The 19,364-nt window shown below is 38.6% G+C and overlaps 1 protein-coding gene across 1 annotated transcript in view; it reads right to left on the reverse strand.

Moving 5' to 3' along the window:
* Positions 1-2,364: 2,364 nt before the first annotated feature.
* The window catches only part of pla2g4f.1 (phospholipase A2, group IVF, tandem duplicate 1), a 46,155-nt gene continuing 29,155 nt past the window's right edge, over positions 2,365-19,364 (reverse strand). Inside the window, exons 12-21 of the mRNA XM_028604181.1 lie at positions 18,692-18,830; positions 15,929-16,065; positions 10,151-10,370; positions 9,903-10,020; positions 9,057-9,194; positions 8,857-8,964; positions 5,846-6,025; positions 4,376-4,548; positions 4,095-4,281; positions 2,365-2,727 (exon numbers count right to left, since the gene is read on the reverse strand). Of these exons, the coding sequence (XP_028459982.1) occupies positions 2,513-2,727; positions 4,095-4,281; positions 4,376-4,548; positions 5,846-6,025; positions 8,857-8,964; positions 9,057-9,194; positions 9,903-10,020; positions 10,151-10,370; positions 15,929-16,065; positions 18,692-18,830 (1,615 nt within the window). The 3' untranslated portion in view covers positions 2,365-2,512. The remainder of the gene's footprint in view (positions 2,728-4,094; positions 4,282-4,375; positions 4,549-5,845; positions 6,026-8,856; positions 8,965-9,056; positions 9,195-9,902; positions 10,021-10,150; positions 10,371-15,928; positions 16,066-18,691; positions 18,831-19,364) is intronic.

Genomic DNA, 19,364 nt, shown 5'->3' on the forward strand with positions numbered 1-19,364 from the left:
TTCCTGTCAGTAGGTTTTCTAAACACTGAAGTATGTAGTGCACCATGATCGTCTTTGAATATGGTAAGGTCAAGAAAATTAATATAATCTTTACTATATTCCAAAGATAGTTTAATGTTGGGGTTAATGTTATTCAAATAAACATGGAACTCTTTCAAATCTGACTCTGAACCAGACCAAAACAGACAAACATCATCAATGTAACGTCCCCACCAGATAATGTTTTTAAAGAAGGCATTCTTTTCCTGATTTAAGACAAAATCTTCCTCCCATTTTCCCAGAAATGGACCTGCATATTATGGGCTATAACAGGCCCCCATAGCACAGCCTTTTATCTGTTTAAATGTCTTATCATGGAAGATGAAGATATTATTATTCAATGTCCATTTAGTTAATGACAATATAAAATCAGTTGGTGGTATTTATTCAGGTCTCCTACTTAAAAAATGTATCAGAGCTGCAAGACCCTGTGTGTGTTCAATGTTTGTATACAATGCTTCTACATCCATAGTGACTAGATATGTATCAGAGCCTATGTTTTGTAGTTGTGTGATCTTGTTCAGCACATCTGTGGTGTCTTGGACAAATGCTGGGAGTGAAGACAGACAGGGTTTAATAAAATAGTCAATAAACTTAGAGACTGGTTCAGTCAGACTATCATTACCAGAGATAACAGCTGTTGAACAGCATTCCCACTAATAACAATAGTTGGAATGCTGTAGGACAGCATTCCCCCAATAAAGAACAGGATAACAATAGTTGGCAACTATTTAAAAATAGCGTTCTTCTCACTGTTAGTCTCGTTTGCTGTTACAGGTCATTTATGATCATTGGATGGAACATTACACAATTTCAGAAACATTTAAAAGTTACATATATTAACTTTAAATGACTGCACTCTAAAAATATATTTGGATGATTTGTTGCTTTGTATATCACCCACGTGTTTTTTCGTGATATCTCATGGGGACACTTTACTTGCATTTCAAACAATGCCAGATCTCCTCATGCCAAACACATTTCTGGAAGTGTCAATACCACTCTTGGCACCTGGAGCACTGGATCATTAGCTTCTTGTAGTGAGCTGTTCTGCAATCACAGTAAACTGGTACTGTTTCGTCCCACCTTCACTCTCTGTGGTCTTCATCCCAAATGTGATGCTGTTTTGTGTTAGTGATTTGTACACTTGTGCCCTTAGCCTGCCTTCATTAAGTCTGCATATCTGCAGTATGCAAATGTTATTGCATACTTGCTGAAGTTACCTTTTTGCTACACAAGTTGCTGCAAAACCTCAAAATGTTGTAATTGTTAGCTGTCAGGACATTGACTGGTGTTTTCTTGGGTCTAAAGAGGCACATTTACTGTCATACACAGAGAGCTGATTGTCATTGCAAAAAAGCATTGCTAACTGTGATCCTGTGGTTTTGGTGGATGTGCAGGATCTGGACAAACATTTTTGTGGACTTCCCACAATCCCTCCTTGTGCAATTGCACCAAATGCCAGAACAGATTGAAAAACCCTAAGCTGTTTCATTCATCTCAGATGAGCTCGGGCCCTTGCACTTGTAGATGTAACGACGACCTGCGTTTAAAAAAAGATGATGTAACACAGTGGTAAACATGTCCCTGTTCCAGCTTTTTTTGGAACGTCTTGCAGGCATCAAATTCAAAATGACTGAATATTTAAAAAAACAAAAAAAACAATAATCTTGTATTTGTAGTTTATTGAATATAGGTTGAAAATTATTTGCAAATCATTGTATTCTGTTTTAATTTATGTTTTACACAACGTCCCAACTTCATTGGAATTGGGGTATGTAAATTGTTCCCTTCCAATATTGCTGATATTGGTAATATATCCACAATTTGGGTCACATTCCTGGTGGAACATGTCCGGTTGTGTAGTATTTAGTTTAGAAACCTTTATCAGCAATTTTACACAGAATAAAGTCCTGCATTGGGCTGACTGCAATGGACTGTACACAGGCAGAGATGTGAAGACTCACTTAGATCTGGAAACGCTGACCAATCAGAGCAGACTGGGCTTCTTAAAGAGACAGCACTCCAACAGAGCATCTTTTACACAGGGTGATTCATGTGCAGAAGCCATGGGCAGTAGGAGAAAAATAAAGTGTTTTTTGAACATTAAAGCATGTAAACATGTTGTAGTAAAACACAAAATACAAGTATGAACCAGAAAATGCTATATAATAGTTCACCAATATTACCACTTTGTGTAAGTTAAGTGAGTAAGTAAAGTTTATTTATATAGCACTTTTCACACAAAATTAAAAAGGGCTTCACAATAAAGTGAAATATGATGAATAAAAGACAAATAAAAAGATAAAAATACAAAGACAGCCATGAAAACCCTTGTCTAAGTAAAAGCCTATTTGAATTGCAAAGTCTTCAACTGCTTTTTAAAGGATTAACAGAATGATGTGTACCAGAAGCGACATTTCACAGGTGTGGCAATGACTTTTTGAGGGAACATAAATGATGATGTTGCTGTTTATTTCTTTATGTTGGATGCCTTCCTGTCCAAGGCCTTGCTCAAAGCTTGCAGGATGCTCTCCTTGTTGTTTGACACGTTGTAAGCGGTCAGCTCCACGAGAGCCTCATAATCCTCTTTTGAGTAGGTCATGTTCTGGGTGGTGTACGGAGAGTTGCTGCTGCTCACATCCACCTCCCCAGCTTTCATTTCTTCCTTAGACCTACGCTTCACGCCTGTGAAGACACAGGATAATCATGCAAATGGTTAAATCATGTTTTATAAAGCACAATATTATATGCAACTCAACACAAATATATTGTTCCTAATGTGTGTGTGTGTGTGTGTGTGTGTGTGTGTGTGTGTGTGTGTGTATATATATATATATATATATATATATATATATATATATATATATATATATATATATATATATATATATACATACATACATACATATGGGCTGTCAACGAGTATTCTAAATTTGAATATATATTTGAATAGTTTTAAAAAAAACGAATTTCGAAGGTGAAAATTAATATTTGAATAAAAAAAAATAAAAAAAGTGGAAAAAAACGCTGGCGGTAGCAGAGGCTGTCTGGCTGTCTGCTTTGCTAGCGCGCCTGAAAGCCGTTACATACCGGACGCAGCCCAGCTGGCGCATACACATGTGACATCATGAGATCGCCATGACTATTTATACCTGCACTGGTGGTCGCGACACTAGCTGCAGTCTTATCCGGAACAGAGGGGGCGCTAATGAGCAAAGGCTACCGACGCTGCCCTTTCTACGGACTAGAAGAAGAAGAAAAAGGTAAACAACGGCAGAAGTGGCAGCAGCATTGCTGTCAATGCTTTGATGTGATTCACTGACCTACTTCGTCGGATCGAGCCTTTCATTCACCATAAAAGAACTCATCTTATCCCGGTGAGTTTACCAGAGAAACCTGCAGTCACTCTGAGAGTCCTGGCATCACGTTGTCGGCGAACTCATTCAGGCTCCTGTTTCCGCTTTGTCGCGCGCCGCTGAAAAAAAAAGAGCCACGCGACCTCGGCTCGGCCGGATATTGCATCATTTTGACGTCACGATGTTGCGCGCCACCTTGGATGCATGCGCAACCAGATGTTCAAATAGTTCGAATATTTAGTGTTATTTTAGAGGGAATATTCGAACGTCATTTTTGAGCAATTTTGACAGCCCTAATATACACACATATATACATACATACACACACACATATACATATATATATATATATATATATATATATATATATATATATATATATATATCACCGAACAGAAACTGAATAACAAAGAATGTCACCGTAGAAGGTTTTTGATTGACACTGTCTCTCACGCCAACCTGAACCTAACGCTACTGTTGGATGTTTCGCTGAGTTGCCGATTAGCAAGTAAATATAAGTTGGGCTTTTATTGTGAAAGTTAAAAACTGAAGTAGTGAATCTGTAATGCGCTGGTGTTTACAATGTGGAAAGAGTCGTTGTCGTCTTGGTTCTTGGTGGTTCGGATTACAGAGCCTAAAATAAAGTAATAGTAGCAACATTGTTGAAGTGAAATTAGCCACTTAAAATGGGCGTACCAGGGTGCTTGTAGTGTTTGAATGAGGCATTGACAAGTGGGAAATAAACCACTATCGGGGCCCTGGGATTCTCCATATCCTCGAAGATGTAGACCTCCTTCTTAGGCTCTTTTTCCAGACTGGCAAAATCAGCTCTGGGAAATGGGATGTCATGGTCTTTACAGTAAGCAGCTGTCCTCTCCATAACCTGATAGATTAAACATGATCATAGAAAGTAATGTTAGTATTTATGGAATAAACATTCTGTTTCTTCGCAGATGACGCCTCCTCTCCCTGCTTACATTGAAGATGTGCTCTGGGTCCCATGAGTAACTCAGAGTGATGATGACATCCACATATCTCTCTGGCCGCAGGACAGGCACACAGCCAATATTGATGGCATGACCAGCATCAACCAAACCCAGGGTGGAGTCAATGGGAGTCAGTTGGTTTGGGAAGGCATCTGGATGTGCATCTGGACAGAAGAAAGAGATAATAATAAATTAATCTTCAACCAGTTGCAAGAACAGGTAGTTGACTAGGAAACTGAAAATGAAATACTCAACACACTTCTGTTCTGTGTTCTCTGTCCTCAGTCTCACATTGCATTGCACTACACCACAGATGCATTCTGGGATAGGAGAAATGCTCTGGTTTATTAGCATTTCTTTAAACCAATCACAATGGTCTTGGGTGGCGCTAAGCTCCGGATGCAGTGACGGTTGTTCTGCTAAATAGTCTAAGGAAGGAACTTGTTTTGGTGGAACATTTGTACAGTAACAGTAACGTGAGCTATTTAAATTAGCTAGATACATGGTTATACCTCATTGACTCTTACCAGCCTGGAACTGCAGTGTCATTTTAGAGACTTTCCACATTAAATCCAGAATGATACTTCCCTAACTGAATGATTATTTATTCATCTTTTCGTATGAAAAGGTATTGCTTTACTGACCAATCAGAAGCTGTTTTCCTGAATGTGTAAGAGATCGATCCCTAAATGCACTGCGCCGTGATGTCTATGTGGATGTGACCCAGCGCTCTTACTGATTGCTGATGTACATCCTCATATGTGTAAATTTTGCACATTGGGATATTGGTCTCATATTGCCAGATATCATCACAGCGCTGCAGAGAAAGGTCTGGCTACAGGAGTACAATACAATACAGTAACATGAGCTATTTAAATTAGCTTGATAAATGGTTAAACCTTATTAGCTCTTACCAATGTATCCCACCAATCAGTCACAAAACTTCCCAGTTAGAGAGAAAATGCCGTAAACATATTTTTTGTAAATCCGTACAATTATTCCCCTCAGCAGCCTGGGACATGGGACACCTCCGTTGGACTGGAGGAGCTCAAACTGAAACCTCTAGCTACTGCACATTCACCTAATATCTTCAAAACTGTATCTCTCCTCTGCTCTGATGGCTGTTTCTACATCCCAGAAACTGACACTTTCTCATACTGGATACTATGATCGCCACATCTCACTGGGAGATCAGTGCTCAGAACAAAACCTTCTGGAACAGAGGCTTTGAAAGCACTTCTTATAGAGGAATTTGACAGGCTGCAAAAGGCAAGTGGCAGCAGGTGGTTTTAATCAGGAGGGGTCAGTTGTGATCACTCAAACTTTGCTAAAATGTACATGCAACTTTAACTTTGTTTACCCTACATGCATTGCAGCAAGAGGCTCAGTACTGATCCAAAGTTTGTGGGTGAAAGTGCAATGTGCAAGCAACATATCAATAACAGAACGGAGAGCGCCTACCTTTCCAGGCAACAAAGTTGCTGTGCTTATTGTAGTTGCAGTGCAGGAAGAGTCCACGCATGAAATTGTACATTTCAGCAATGACTGGTCGATTTCTGAAGAAATCCGTCACTATTCTGGTGAAATCTGTGATTGGCTTTATGACATGTGTGTCCAGAGTTGATGCTTCAGTATCAACATCTGTCAAAAGAACACAACATTTCAATAATACATTACATACATTTCATTTAGTATGTTCTTAGCTAAACATGGAAGTGTCTTTGTTTGACCATGGTAGTAATACTACAATACTGTAAAAATGTATGTATTTTATATTTCCGATGGAATGACCAAGAGAAACAATCAATTGATACAACTAACAAATATTGTGTAGCCAAAGCCTGACACATCGTACACCTCTGTGCCACAGACCTCTGGTGATCAAAGAGCAAGACCATTGCAGAGACATGTTCCTTTATCATGATGAATGCAGGCAATGCCATTTATTACCTATTCTCCATGGTTACCACGCATTGAAGCGAGGATGCAGCCAAAGTGTCGCTTACCGCCTGAAAAGACCTTAACGCACCAGCAGCAACTCTTTTAAAATAGTCCACACAAAATTTACTATTCACTCCTTTTTGGGTAACATTTCCTAAACACTACAAATATCTATTTCAAGAGATTGCTAAATCTATCATATATATATATATATATATATATATATATATATATATATATATATATATATATATATACATATACATATACATATACATATACATACATATACACACACATTACAGGCCAAAAGTTTGGACACACCTTCTCATTCAATGCTTTTCCTTTTTATTTTCATGACTATTTACATTGTAGATTCTCACTGAAGGCATCAAAACTATGAATGAACACATATGGAATTATGTACTTAACAAAAAAGTGTGAAATAACTGAAAACATGTCTTATATTTTAGATTCTTCAAAGTAGCCACCCTTTGCTTTTTTATTAATAAGGGAAACAATTCCACTAATTAACCCTGACAAGGCACACCTGTGAAGGTAAAACCATTTCAGGTGACTACCTCATGAAGCTCATTGAGAGAACACCAAGGGTTTGCAGCGCTATCAAAAAAGCAAAGGGTGGCTACTTTGAAGAATCTAAAATATAAGACATGTTTTCAGTTATATCACACTTTTTTGTTAAGTACATAATTCCATATGTGTTCATTCATAGTTTTGATGCCTTCAGTGAGAATCTACAATGTAAATAGTCATGAAAATAAAGAAACACATTGAATGAGAAGGTGTGTCCAAACTTTTGGCCTGTACTGTATATATATATACACACACACATATATTCAGTTTTTAAAGATGTATGTTTTCAGTAGGGCTTTGCACTGAATACCACTGACAGGGTAGGAAGTCAGAGTTTTGAAAGACAGAATCACACATTGGTGGTTTCGGTTTAATTGGTTTGACATTCAATAGGATTTGCTTACAAGACAATTGTAGAAACTATAGTCTTACTGTATTCTTTAATTTACAGTGAGCAAAATAAGTATTTGAACACCCTGCTATTTTGCAAGTTCTCCCATTTAGAAATCATGGAGGGGTCTGAAATTGTCAACGTAGGTGCATGTCCACTGTGAGAGACATAATCTAAAAAAAAAAAAATCCAGAAATCACAATATATGATTTGTTAACTATTTATTTGTATGATACAGCTGCAAATAAGTATTTGAACACCTGAGAAAATCAATGTTAATATTTGGTACAGTAGCCTTTGTTTGCAAGTACTATAGTAGTGGCTGTGTGCTTCGGCTCATTGTCATGTTGGAAGACCCAGCTTCGACCCATCTTCAGTGCTCTAACTGAGGGAAGGAGGTTGTTCCCCAAAATCTCACAGTACATGGCCCCGGTCATCCTCTCCTTAATACAGTGCAGTCGCCCTGTCCCATGTGCAGAAAAACACCCCCAAAGCATGATGCTACCACCCCCATGCTTCACAGTAGGGATGGTGTTCTTGGGATGGTACTCATCATTCTTCTTCCTCCAAACACAGTTAGTGGAATTATGACCAAAAAGTTCTATTTTGGTCTCATCTGACCACATGACTTTCTCCCACGACTCCTCTGGATCACCAAATGATCATTGGCAAACTTAAGACGGGCCTTGACATGTGCTGGTTTAAGCAGGGGACCCTTCCGTGCCATGCATGATTTCAAACCATGACGTCTTAGTGTATTACCAACAGTAACCTTGGAAACGGTGGTCCCAGCTCTTTTCAGGTCATTGACCAGCTCCTCCTGTGTAGTCCTGGGCTGATTTCTCACCTTTCTTAGGATCATTGAGACCCCACGAGGTGAGATCTTGCATGGAGCCCCAGTCCGAGGGAGATTGACAGTCATGTTTAGCTTCTTCCATTTTCTAATGATTGCTCCAACAGTGGACCTTTTTTCACCAAGCTGCTTGGCAATTTCCCCGTAGCCCTTTCCAGCCTTGTGGAGGTGTACAATTTTGTCTCTAGTGTCTTTGGACAGCTTTTTGGTCTTGGCCATGTTAGTAGTTGGATTCTTACTGATTGTATGGGCTGGACAGGTGTCTTTATGCAGCTAACGACCTCAAACAGGTGCATCTAATTTAGGATAATAAATGGAGTGGAGGTGGACATTTTAAAGGCAGACTAACAGGTCTTTGAGGGTCAGAATTCTAGCTGATAGACAGGTGTTCAAATACATATTTGTAATAATAATATTATATTAATAATAATAATAATAATAATACTTATTTGCAGCTGTATCATACAAATAAATAGTTAAAAAATCATATATTGTGATTTCTGGATTTTTTTTTTTTAGATTATGTCTCTCACAGTGGACATACACCTACGATGACAATTTTAGACCCCTCCATGATTTCCAAGTGGGAGAACTTGCAAAATAGCAGGGTGTTCAAATACTTATTTTCCTCACAGTATATAAAGTCTAATTATGTGTTTTTGTGCACTGTAAAATAAAGTAGTACAGCTGTACCTGTTCTGCTGACATCTGGTCCAAGCCAAGGGCTCCAAGAAGGCTTGGACCCGGTAACTTGCGACCATAGCTGGGTGATGTTGATAGAAAATACACTGCTCCATATTCCTGATAAGGTTAAGAGAAACAAAAGATTGGATTACTTCATACTTGTACTGTAATACTGTGCATCGACACTGCAACAGCAACAGGGGTCTTACCCATCAGATAAGGGATGCGGACTTCTGGGAGTTTCTTGATGATATGACCAATGAAAAACTGACTCCCAAAATCCTCAGTTTGGACAAACGCCCCATACTTCGGGATGCCTACCTCGTAGGGGGTAAACTCACACCACTCTGTCAACAAAATTTGTTATTTTATTAAGCCCTATTAGAAGGGGAAAAGTATTACCTGGGGACCTCTAGTAATTTGTAATTATTGTGGCTGTTGTCTGTGTCAAGTGAAAATTCCAATACAAACTGCCGACCATATTTCATCAAACACAGAGGTTGTTTGATAAGAGTAGTTCCGTGCGAATCAGCATCTTTGTTATCCAGAGTTGTATTGGCTGCGTTGCCAATTATAAATTAAAGTTTTGACGTATGTGGGGGATAATGTCGGTAAATTTAAGCAAAATACAGACTTAAGTTATCCCATGTGAATGCACCACACGAAACAACACACATCATGAGGTCCCCAGGTAATAGTATTACTGTGTATATAGGGCTTAAACATAATCAATCATTCTTTCATTATTCTTTTTATTTTCAGTTATAGTTCTTTGAGGGATGTGTTTGATTGTCCTGAATCTTTAATTATGTCATCAGCCGGGTGGTAGTTAATATTATCATATGCCAACAGTTTGATAATGACATCAATAGATATATATATATCTCAACTTGGCATTCATAGGTTTCATTTCAGTTTCACATGATCAAACCTGCAGTTGTGTAAATATTAAATACGCTGTATATGTTCTTGGTCTTCAGTCACCTTGCACAATATTTTAAGGATTACATGGTCAGCTTTTAAAATAATGAATAAGTATCTTCCAAAATATTTACCAGCTTCAGATTCACAGCCCTTTAATTCATTTTTCATATTGACAGCAGTGTATATGGGTAAAGGGTTTTGGCCGTCTTTCACTGCTCTCTGCTGCTCAGACAGGGTACTGGTGTTTTTCTGTGATTTCAACCACATGCAATAAATATTATTGGACATATTAAAAAAACAAACAATTATGATGCAAAAAGTTATCAAAGTGGTATACAGTATAATTTAAAGTGATCACGGAAAGTGTTCAGCTGCTAACCTTCCCAAAGACAAGATGCTCAAAGATCAGGCCCACCATGTCAATGAGTGACACAATGTAACCATCTTGCTCTTTCTCAGCCATTTCTTCACTGTAGTACTGCAGTTTCCCAAGAGAGAAGGCACTCAGGGTGCTCTTGGTCATTTGTTTCTTTGTTGCAGAGATGATTCTGTCTATGTCCTGTGACCAGTTAGCTTCCTGATACAGAGTAGACATAGCCCTGTTCACATCGGGTACAATGATTAAAAGCAATTCATAAACCCATCAAACTTATACTTACTTAGACATAACACATAGCTTTGCCAGCAGTTGCTTAACAAGTGTGGTTTTTACACAACCCAGTCTCACGTCAGTTCGTGATGGCATTACGAAATTAAATCTATTAGAATGTGATACCATTACGTTATTGACTTATTGATTTACGTGTTGGGTTCACGTTTTTTATACTAATGTATTTCAATGAGAAGCATCTTACGTAATCACAGCACGAAACTTTCTGCCACTCGGCTGCAGCAGAGAAGCTGGATACAGCTTTGATATTATTGGTATTTTTAGCCCAATAATCGCTGTTTTAATCAACATTTATTCACCAGATCTTATCACGGTTTATATGTATTTCTTTTAATGTTATTATTTCGGTCTATTTTGGCCAGGGAAGCTGGATTGCTTTGTTGTTTATTGATATTTTTTAAAATATAACGCTACATCTTTCAACATGTATTTAGCTGTTATCATGGTATGCATTTCTTTATTTTAATAATATTATTTTGGTCTTATTACCGGTGAAATATTACAGTAAATAGGACAGAACAGTAGGCTACGATATGCGCATTCAAAGCCGATGTCCCACGATGCAATGTGGGCATTCATTCACAGAATCAGATGGCGATCAGCATGTCTATATCGCTTCAATGTACGTAAGGGATCATGTAGAGCGTTGTTATAGCGACTACAACAACGACGGGGTGATCAGGACAAGGGGTAAGCTTCGCTTCAGAACGCGAACCTCCGATGGCGCCATTTTGTTGCTACAAAGCGATCACCTCCTGTTAGCATTCCACTGACCGCCATTTTTTTTTTACGTCACTTGACTGCGAATAACTTTACATCTGAAGCGTTTAAAGACTCTATTTGTCCATTGTTTATTTATAAAGAAACACGACAATGTATAAAAGGCTCCATTACCTTGTACCTCACGTTATGGCTCCGTAGCAGACGCTTTTGTAAAAATAAGCTAACGATTGTGTCATAACCAAGTGACTTACTGTCGCACAGTAGAGGAATTACTCTACGCAACAGGAGAAGCTCGCAGGCAGTTTGGACTTCCATTATCTGTTTAGGTTTAATTACTAATGTTAACTAGCATGTTAGTGATCAATAATTAGCCTGTGCTTATGTTATCTCCTTACATATACCTACACTCTCCGTCTCTGTAAGATTGGGAATGATTGAAATTTCTCTTGTCACAGCTACCAGAAGACTTACAACTTTCAGACAGGTTGCTCACGTCACATTTACGTCGTCTCTGTCAGTTGGAGGCTGCGCAGTAAAGCAAGAGATCACCGGAAAAGTGCTTCTAATAGCCTTCACTGGTCTCCGTCCAGAGCAACGGGGTCTATTGGTCCATTGTATATATGTCAATGGATCAGGACCCTGACGCCAATCTTCTTCTAGCGGATTTATTGATAGCTCTCCTCCGGAGGGAACAGAACTGCGTCCATGGCAATTGCTATGCATGGCAACGGTGTGTTATACTTAGCAACGGTCTGTTATCAAGAAAATAACAAATAACAGACCGCATTGTACATTAGAATATAAGCAAGCCATGTAATAAATATATATAATCAGTAGTTTTGTCACCAGCAACAACACGTTGCTCAGTTTTGTTCCAGTAAGTTATGCATTGTAATAACATAAAAAAAAAATCAGCTGATGACTCCGGAAGTGACGTCGTAATTACCGCTCTGCGGATAGAAAAGATACAAATACATAATATTCGTAATATTGATGTTTTTGTCTAATGTTACATTTGAGGAGTTAAACAATAAAGATAGCATCAATAATAAAATACAGTTTCATGTATTTGTCTCATGTATTGTGTTCTCGGCCGGCCGGCGGGCGGCATCAATCTGAAACGGAATGAAGCCCAGTCGCGGCAGACAGCAGAAAGAGGAGCCGAACATGTCCTCCCACCCACCCTGGAAGAACTACAAGTGCTCAAGCTTTGTAACAGATTCTGGGCCGCGTCCATAGTGGGAGTTGTAGTTTTTAAATATATTGGTTTATTTCTCATAAGTAGAAGTTGGTAGTGTAGAATTTTGGATACACCCTGGGGTGTTTTTGGGATGGGGAACACACTGGTGTCATCAGATTTTAAAAATAGAATCGTTAAATAGGTGAAAATAGCTTATTACCATATTTGACAGTGCTTACAGTGGAAAAACTTTAGAGACCATATCTACATGATAGCTGAGGTCCAGAGCTTTTTATAACAGCTGGTTTTATGTGAAGCACATAACACAGCCACAATCTATTGCTCATCTTTCGCAAACAGTGAGCAACACACAACCCTATATGCATCATATCATGAAGCTATTCCCTGCAGCCTCAAGCAACATTATTTAAAGTTTTAATTGAGGTAGGTCCAAATTAGGGCTATAGTTTAGAATTATTTAGTTTACATTAGGATACCCATTTCTTCTGCCAGAGGATAAGAGCTACTTGGCATGGAGAATAAAGATTGATCAGACCATATTATCTGTTTTCCCCTGAATAGTAAGCTTTAAATGAGATATTTTTAGATATTGCTGACATATTAAAATGCTCTATGTATAACATAAACCCTCTGATTCACTGTGAGTGTCTGCTCTAAATGATAGACACACTTTCAACACGGGCCTTCCAGCCAAAGGTGTTGTATACACCAAGGTGCCTATAGGAGCAGATTGATTCATCATTTATGACCTCTGATACCCTCTGACCCATGTCCCAAACAACTCCACGAGCAACTATAATCTGTCCCAGCCAACTTCTGTTGTGTTTACTTGTGCTATACAAATAAATGAAATTAATGAATGAATGAATGAAACTCCTCATTTTGTGAAATGGTTGAATGAGATTGTTGGTATGGCACCACATTCTGGTCTCTATTTTAGCAGAATATGCAAAAGTACTTGTGTCTGTGTGCAGTAGGCTGAGGTAGAAGTGTACCAAAAATGCCAAAACACATGTTTGTGTACACATACCTGTACAAAGCTATACATCTCTGTGAACAAAAACCTCAGCAAAAATCTGCTTAAAATCCTTCCTAAAACTAGCCCCTTCTTAGTTTTGAAAAGGTAGTCTCAGTAAAGGTTACAAAGGTTATAGCTACAAGCTGTAACCATGCTGATTGATATGAGGATCATCTTCTGAATTATAATTAATATGATAGGCCTACCATAAATTATTTTTAAAAAGTCAGTTATTTAAAACAACTAATAATGCAGTGTGATGTTAAATCAAATTAAGTCTCACACATAAATATCCTCATTTTCCCCCTTTAGTCTTTGCTATTAACATTCATCAAATGCAAAATTAGAAAATTGCGTTTTTAAATAACTATGCATGGAAAATAAAATGAAAAATGCTTCTCTTTGTTTATTTTTGTTTTTCACAATAGTAGCCTACAAGTCAAAACAAATGTCCATTAGTCCAACAAGCCATTAGGCTGTAGTTCTAAACACTCAACTGTAGTTTGTTTATATAGGTCTAGTATTTTTCTGCGACAAATCAAAGTGCTTAGCATAAAACACTATTTTGTCATTATTGGTATTTTTATTGTATAAATTCTCACATACAAGGTGCAGCAATTTGTATTATTTTTTTACATGCAGCAATCTTTTCTATCCGCTGAGTGGTAATTACTACGTCACTTCCGGAGTCTTCAGCTGATGTCATTTAGCAACAGAAGGTGCTACACACATAAAACCAGCTGTTATAAAAAGCTCTGGACCTCAGCTATCATGTAGATATGGTCTCCAAAGTTTTTCCACTGTAAGCACTGTCAAATATGGTAATAAGCTATTTTCACCTATTTAACGATTCTATTTTTAAAATCTGATGACACCAGTGTGTTCCCCATCCCAAAAAACCCCAGGGTGTATCCAGAATTCTACACTACCAACGTCTACTTATGAGAAATAAACCAATATATTTAAAAACTACAACTCCAACTATGGACGCGGCCCAGAACCTGTTACAAAGCTTGAGCACTTGTAGTTCTTCCGGGGTGGGTGGGAGGACATGTTCGGCTCCTCTTTCTGCTGTCTGCCGTGAGTGGGCTTCATTCAAGGGGGTAAGCTTCGCTTCAGAACTCGAGCCATCATGGCGCCATTTTGTTGCTAACTGGCCATCACCTCCTGTTAGCATTCCGCTGACCGCCATTTTTTTTTTACGTCACTTGACTGCGAATAACTTTACATCTGAAGCGTTTAAAGACTCTATTTGTCCGTTGTTTAGTTCCAAAGAAACACGACAATGTATAAAAGGCTTCATTACCTTGTACCTCACGTTATGGCTCCGTAGCAGACGTTTTTGTAAAAATAAGCTAACGATTGTGTCATAACCACGAGACTTACTGTCGCATAGTAGAGGAATTACCGTATAGTACAGGAGAAGCTCGCAGGCAGTTTCGACTTACATGAGCTGTTTAGGTTTAACTACTAATGTTAACTAGCATGTTAGTGATCAATAATTAGCCTGTGCCCATGTTATCTCCTTACATACACCTACACTCTCCGTCTCTGTAAGATTGGGAATGATTGAGATTTCTCTTGGCACAGCTACCAGAAGACTTACAACTTTCAGACACGTTGCTCACGTCACATTCTCTCAGTTGGAGTCTGCGCAGTAAAGCTAGCCATCACCGGAAAAGTGCTTCTAATAGCCTTCACTGGTCTCCGTCCAGAGCAACGGGGTCTATTGGTCCATTATATACTGTCTGCTCTACATGATCCCTTACGTACATTGAAGCGATATAGACCCGCTGATCGCCGTCTGATTCTGTGAATGAATGCCCGCATTGCATCGTGGGACATCGGCTTTGAATGCGCATATCGTAGCCTACTGTTCTGTCTTATTTACTGTAATATTTCACCGGTAATAAGACCGAAATAATATTATTAAAATAAAGAAATGCATACCATGATAACAGCTAAATACATGTTGAAAGATGTAGTGTTATAGTTTGAAAAATATCAATAAACAACAAAGCAATCCAGCTTCCCTGGCCGAAATAGACCGAAATAATAACATTAAAAGAAATACATATAAACCGTGATAAGATCTGGTGAATAAATGTTGATTAAAACAGCGATTATTGGGCTAAAAATACCAATAATATCAAAGCTGTATCCAGCTTCTCTGCTGCAGTCGAGTGGCAGAAAGTTTCGTGCTGTGATTACGTAAGATGCTTCTCATTGAAATACGTTAGTATAAAAAACGTGACCCCAACACGTAAATCTTCACAATAACGTAATGGTATCACGTTCTAATAGATTTAATTTTGTAATGCCATCACGAACTGACGTGAGACTGGGTTGTTTTACAACAGCAATAGAACATAAAAAGGTCATGCCCTTTATTCACAGCCCCACTGCCCTGTTTCCTAGTATTACATTATTTACTTTCTATAAGGAACAGCCCAAAACTTAAGGGATTGTCTGTCTCTGCCTGTCACTGTGAATCAAGCAGATTGATATCAGGATACTGTGACTGGTGTGACACTGGTTCACTCACCATGTGGATCCAGAAACACCAGTGATGTAACTGGCAGCATCCAGGACCCCTATATCCTTCAGGCCTCTCAGACCACCCAGCAGGCCTACCATTGCTCTGGCCCCTCCCCCGGAAGCCACCACTGCTACGGTCGGCACCTGAACAGAGAATGCAGAGGTTTTGTTCTAGCAGCTCTGTGAGGCTGTACTTCGACTAAGGCTACATCCACACTAATACGTTTTGGTTTAAAAGCGAATATCTACGTTTAAGAATCATGTCCATACTTCTCTGGCATTTCTGAGCCCCTAAAACAGAGACATTTGGAAACACTGCTGCCCCCGTTTTGGTTTGAAAACTCCAGGGTTGCTTTGTTGTCAGGACTGGCACAAACGGAGACCTTTGGAAATCATGATGCACATCAATCAGTCCTATTGGTTAGGTAGCTTACAGACTGTTCAGTAACAGTTCCACTTCGTCATCGTTCCAAGCAAATAAATACCTGCTCTTACTTTTCACCATTGTTGTTCTTTCTCCAAAGTATTTTCTGTATGTCATATTTATGACATATTTAGCCATGATATTCAAAGGCAGAGTAACGTCGGTCAATCTTGCCAGTGTATGTGAATGGTCATGGGATATGTGTTGTCAGACGTGTTAATATGCTGTTCATTTCTGATACAGAGCCTCAAGCCTTGTGTGAACGGAGATCAGTTTAGTTAAAAAATGTAGCACTGTAGATGCTAACGTCACCATGCTAACATGCTAAAAATGGCAATATTACCATGTTGATATTAAAGTAGTTACGAGGAACTTTTAAATGTTTCTTAAACTGTTTAATTTCTCATCAGATGATCATTAATAACCAAACGAGACTAAAATTTAAAGGAACGCTATTTTTATAAAGTTTTTATTAATGCTTCTGCCCGGGTCCAATGTTTCCGCGAAGTCACAAAATGGTTTACGGCAGGCAGACGGTGCTACAGTCACACATTCTGACGGGTCACAGATTTCGGTGTAACACCGGCTTTCAACAGGTGGAGACAATTAATGTTAAGGATTCAAACCCGAGCCTGAATCGTCCCTCTTCCTCCTAGACAGGTATATATGTCTATTTCATTAATAAATAATGGTTTCAAAATCATGGTTGAACAATCAGTAGCTGACATTAAATTACATCCCACTTCCGTTTTTATTTATTTTCAGTCCGTGTTTGTGTTGGCCTACTTTTTTCTTTTTGTCCCAATGTAGTTGGGTTCCATGAAATGCGCTATATTAATTTAAGTTATTATTACGTTGGTTGCTACAACAATCTCTTAATGCTTTGGCTCGTGTACAGTGACAGTGATACCGGTTTATCTCGCAGACATCCAGAGTAGGCTGACTTACCGTATGCAACACTTGAAATGCAACGATGCTCCTGGAATTTATTCTCTTATTGTAAATGAATGATTTTCTGTCTGAGCAAAACATTTATCGTGACTATGTGATTCCCCCGTAACGGTAACTCAGTAATCTACAGTGGGTAATACAGCACCGTAAAGAAAAGATCTTTATGACAGCAGGTGTGGTAAAAACAGTCCAAAGGGGCCCCTAGAATCAACATAAACTGAAAGTTACATATAGCCACTTAAACATAGTATGCTTTTTGCTAATTAGCACAAAACACAAATTACAGAGGAGGCTGATGGAAATGTCTTAGTTTATTTGATTTCATTTATTTGAGGTATTTGGCAATAAACCAAAGTTTTGGACGAATTGAAATTTCGAACTGATAACGGACGAAATACCTAGATGAGAAGTTACCAAAGTTATTTCATTGTTTCCTGTGGGGAACATTAATAACTATATCAATTCATCCATCTGACTGAAGTACCAACATTGCCATCCGTAGAGCCAAAGCAATCGCACTGCTAAAAATCACATAGGTGTTACACTGTTGTCATACAACTTATAATTTGACTATACTGTATTATATTAAGGGATACAAGACATGGTATAGATGTATGAATAGGCATGTATTTCCTGTTGCATAGTCTGGATCGGTGACAGTTCATTTACTGGATAATCGCCACCGAATGTTACGCCGGATGTCCCTCGCCTTGCAAACTTTGTTCATTTCTGGACAACAAAAATCGTTGAGCTAGCAAACTACACACTGAAAAGTTCTTTTGGGGAATGAAATATTTACAAAGAATATGTTTAGGGCATTTCCTCTCTAACTGGGACGTTTTGGGACTGATTGGTGGGATTGCTGTGGACGAAGTACACACGGAGATACACTGGTAAGAGCCAATGAGGTTTAACCATGAATCAGCTAATTTAAATAGCTCACGTTACTGTATTGTGTCAACAGTTAACTTCATTTAATATTGTATGTGGCATTTTCTTTTCCAGGGTACAAATGTTCCACCAAAACAAGTTATTTCCCGAGACTGTGTTCAGAGCTTAGCGCCACCCAAGACCATTGTGATTGGTTTAAAGAAACCAATCAACCAAACAACCCAGAAAGTTTTTTCTCCTATCCTGAAATGTATGTGTGGTGTCTGAGGAAAGTGATAATATAAACAAACTGTTTTGACTACATAAGGACCGTGTCAAGAGTCTGTACATGTGTATTACATGTCATAGTGCTGTTGGTCTTGACTTCTGGCCATATTTTTAGCCCACTTGCATATATATTTTGGATTTATTAGCAAAATATTTTGCAATTGATATTGGGTAGGGGGTGGAAGAGTGTACAAGGACAAAAGTACAAAAGTAACAATGTAAGTAATTGCACTTTACCTTTTTAGTTTCAGGTGGAGAGCCAAGGCCTAAAATCTTCTGCAAAGCCTGTGCCACTACAACTTTTCTCTTCTTCAGATACTCTTTCTCCTGAGGTGGGATGTCAACATCCAGACGTACTGCAAGACGTTCCTCCTCGCTGTGGATTTCCAAGGTAAAAGAAGTGTAACATAACACAAAGCTAAAAAGCAGTCTTTCACTGACCTCTTCTGGTTAAGAGATTTTGCACCCCTGAGCACTCACAGCATCCATTTTTTTATATATATTTTTTAATATACTTTTGGTCTGGGGCTGTTTTCATGGTTGGGTCAAGGCTTGTCTGGTGTTTGATACTGCTGTCTGTAAATCAAATTGCCACTTGGAGATAATAAAATGTCCTCCATCTTGAGGCCCCTTAGTTTCAATGAGGGAAATCTTAATGCTTATTCACACAATGATATTTTAGACAAAAGTTTTCTTAAAACTTTGTTGGAACCATTTGGCTTTACTGTTTCAACATATCAATGCCGGCTCTATAAATATATGGGTTTCCATTTTGGTATGGAAGAACTTGACTGGCCCATCCAGAGACCTGACCTCAGCCCCATTCAACACCTTTGGGATGAACTGGACCAACATCTGTTGCTCTTGTGGCTGTATGGGAGCCAATCCCCGCAGCCAGGTTACATAATCT

Source organism: Perca flavescens, chromosome 17 (assembly GCF_004354835.1).
Source record: "Perca flavescens isolate YP-PL-M2 chromosome 17, PFLA_1.0, whole genome shotgun sequence".
Taxonomy (NCBI): Eukaryota; Metazoa; Chordata; class Actinopteri; order Perciformes; family Percidae; genus Perca; species Perca flavescens.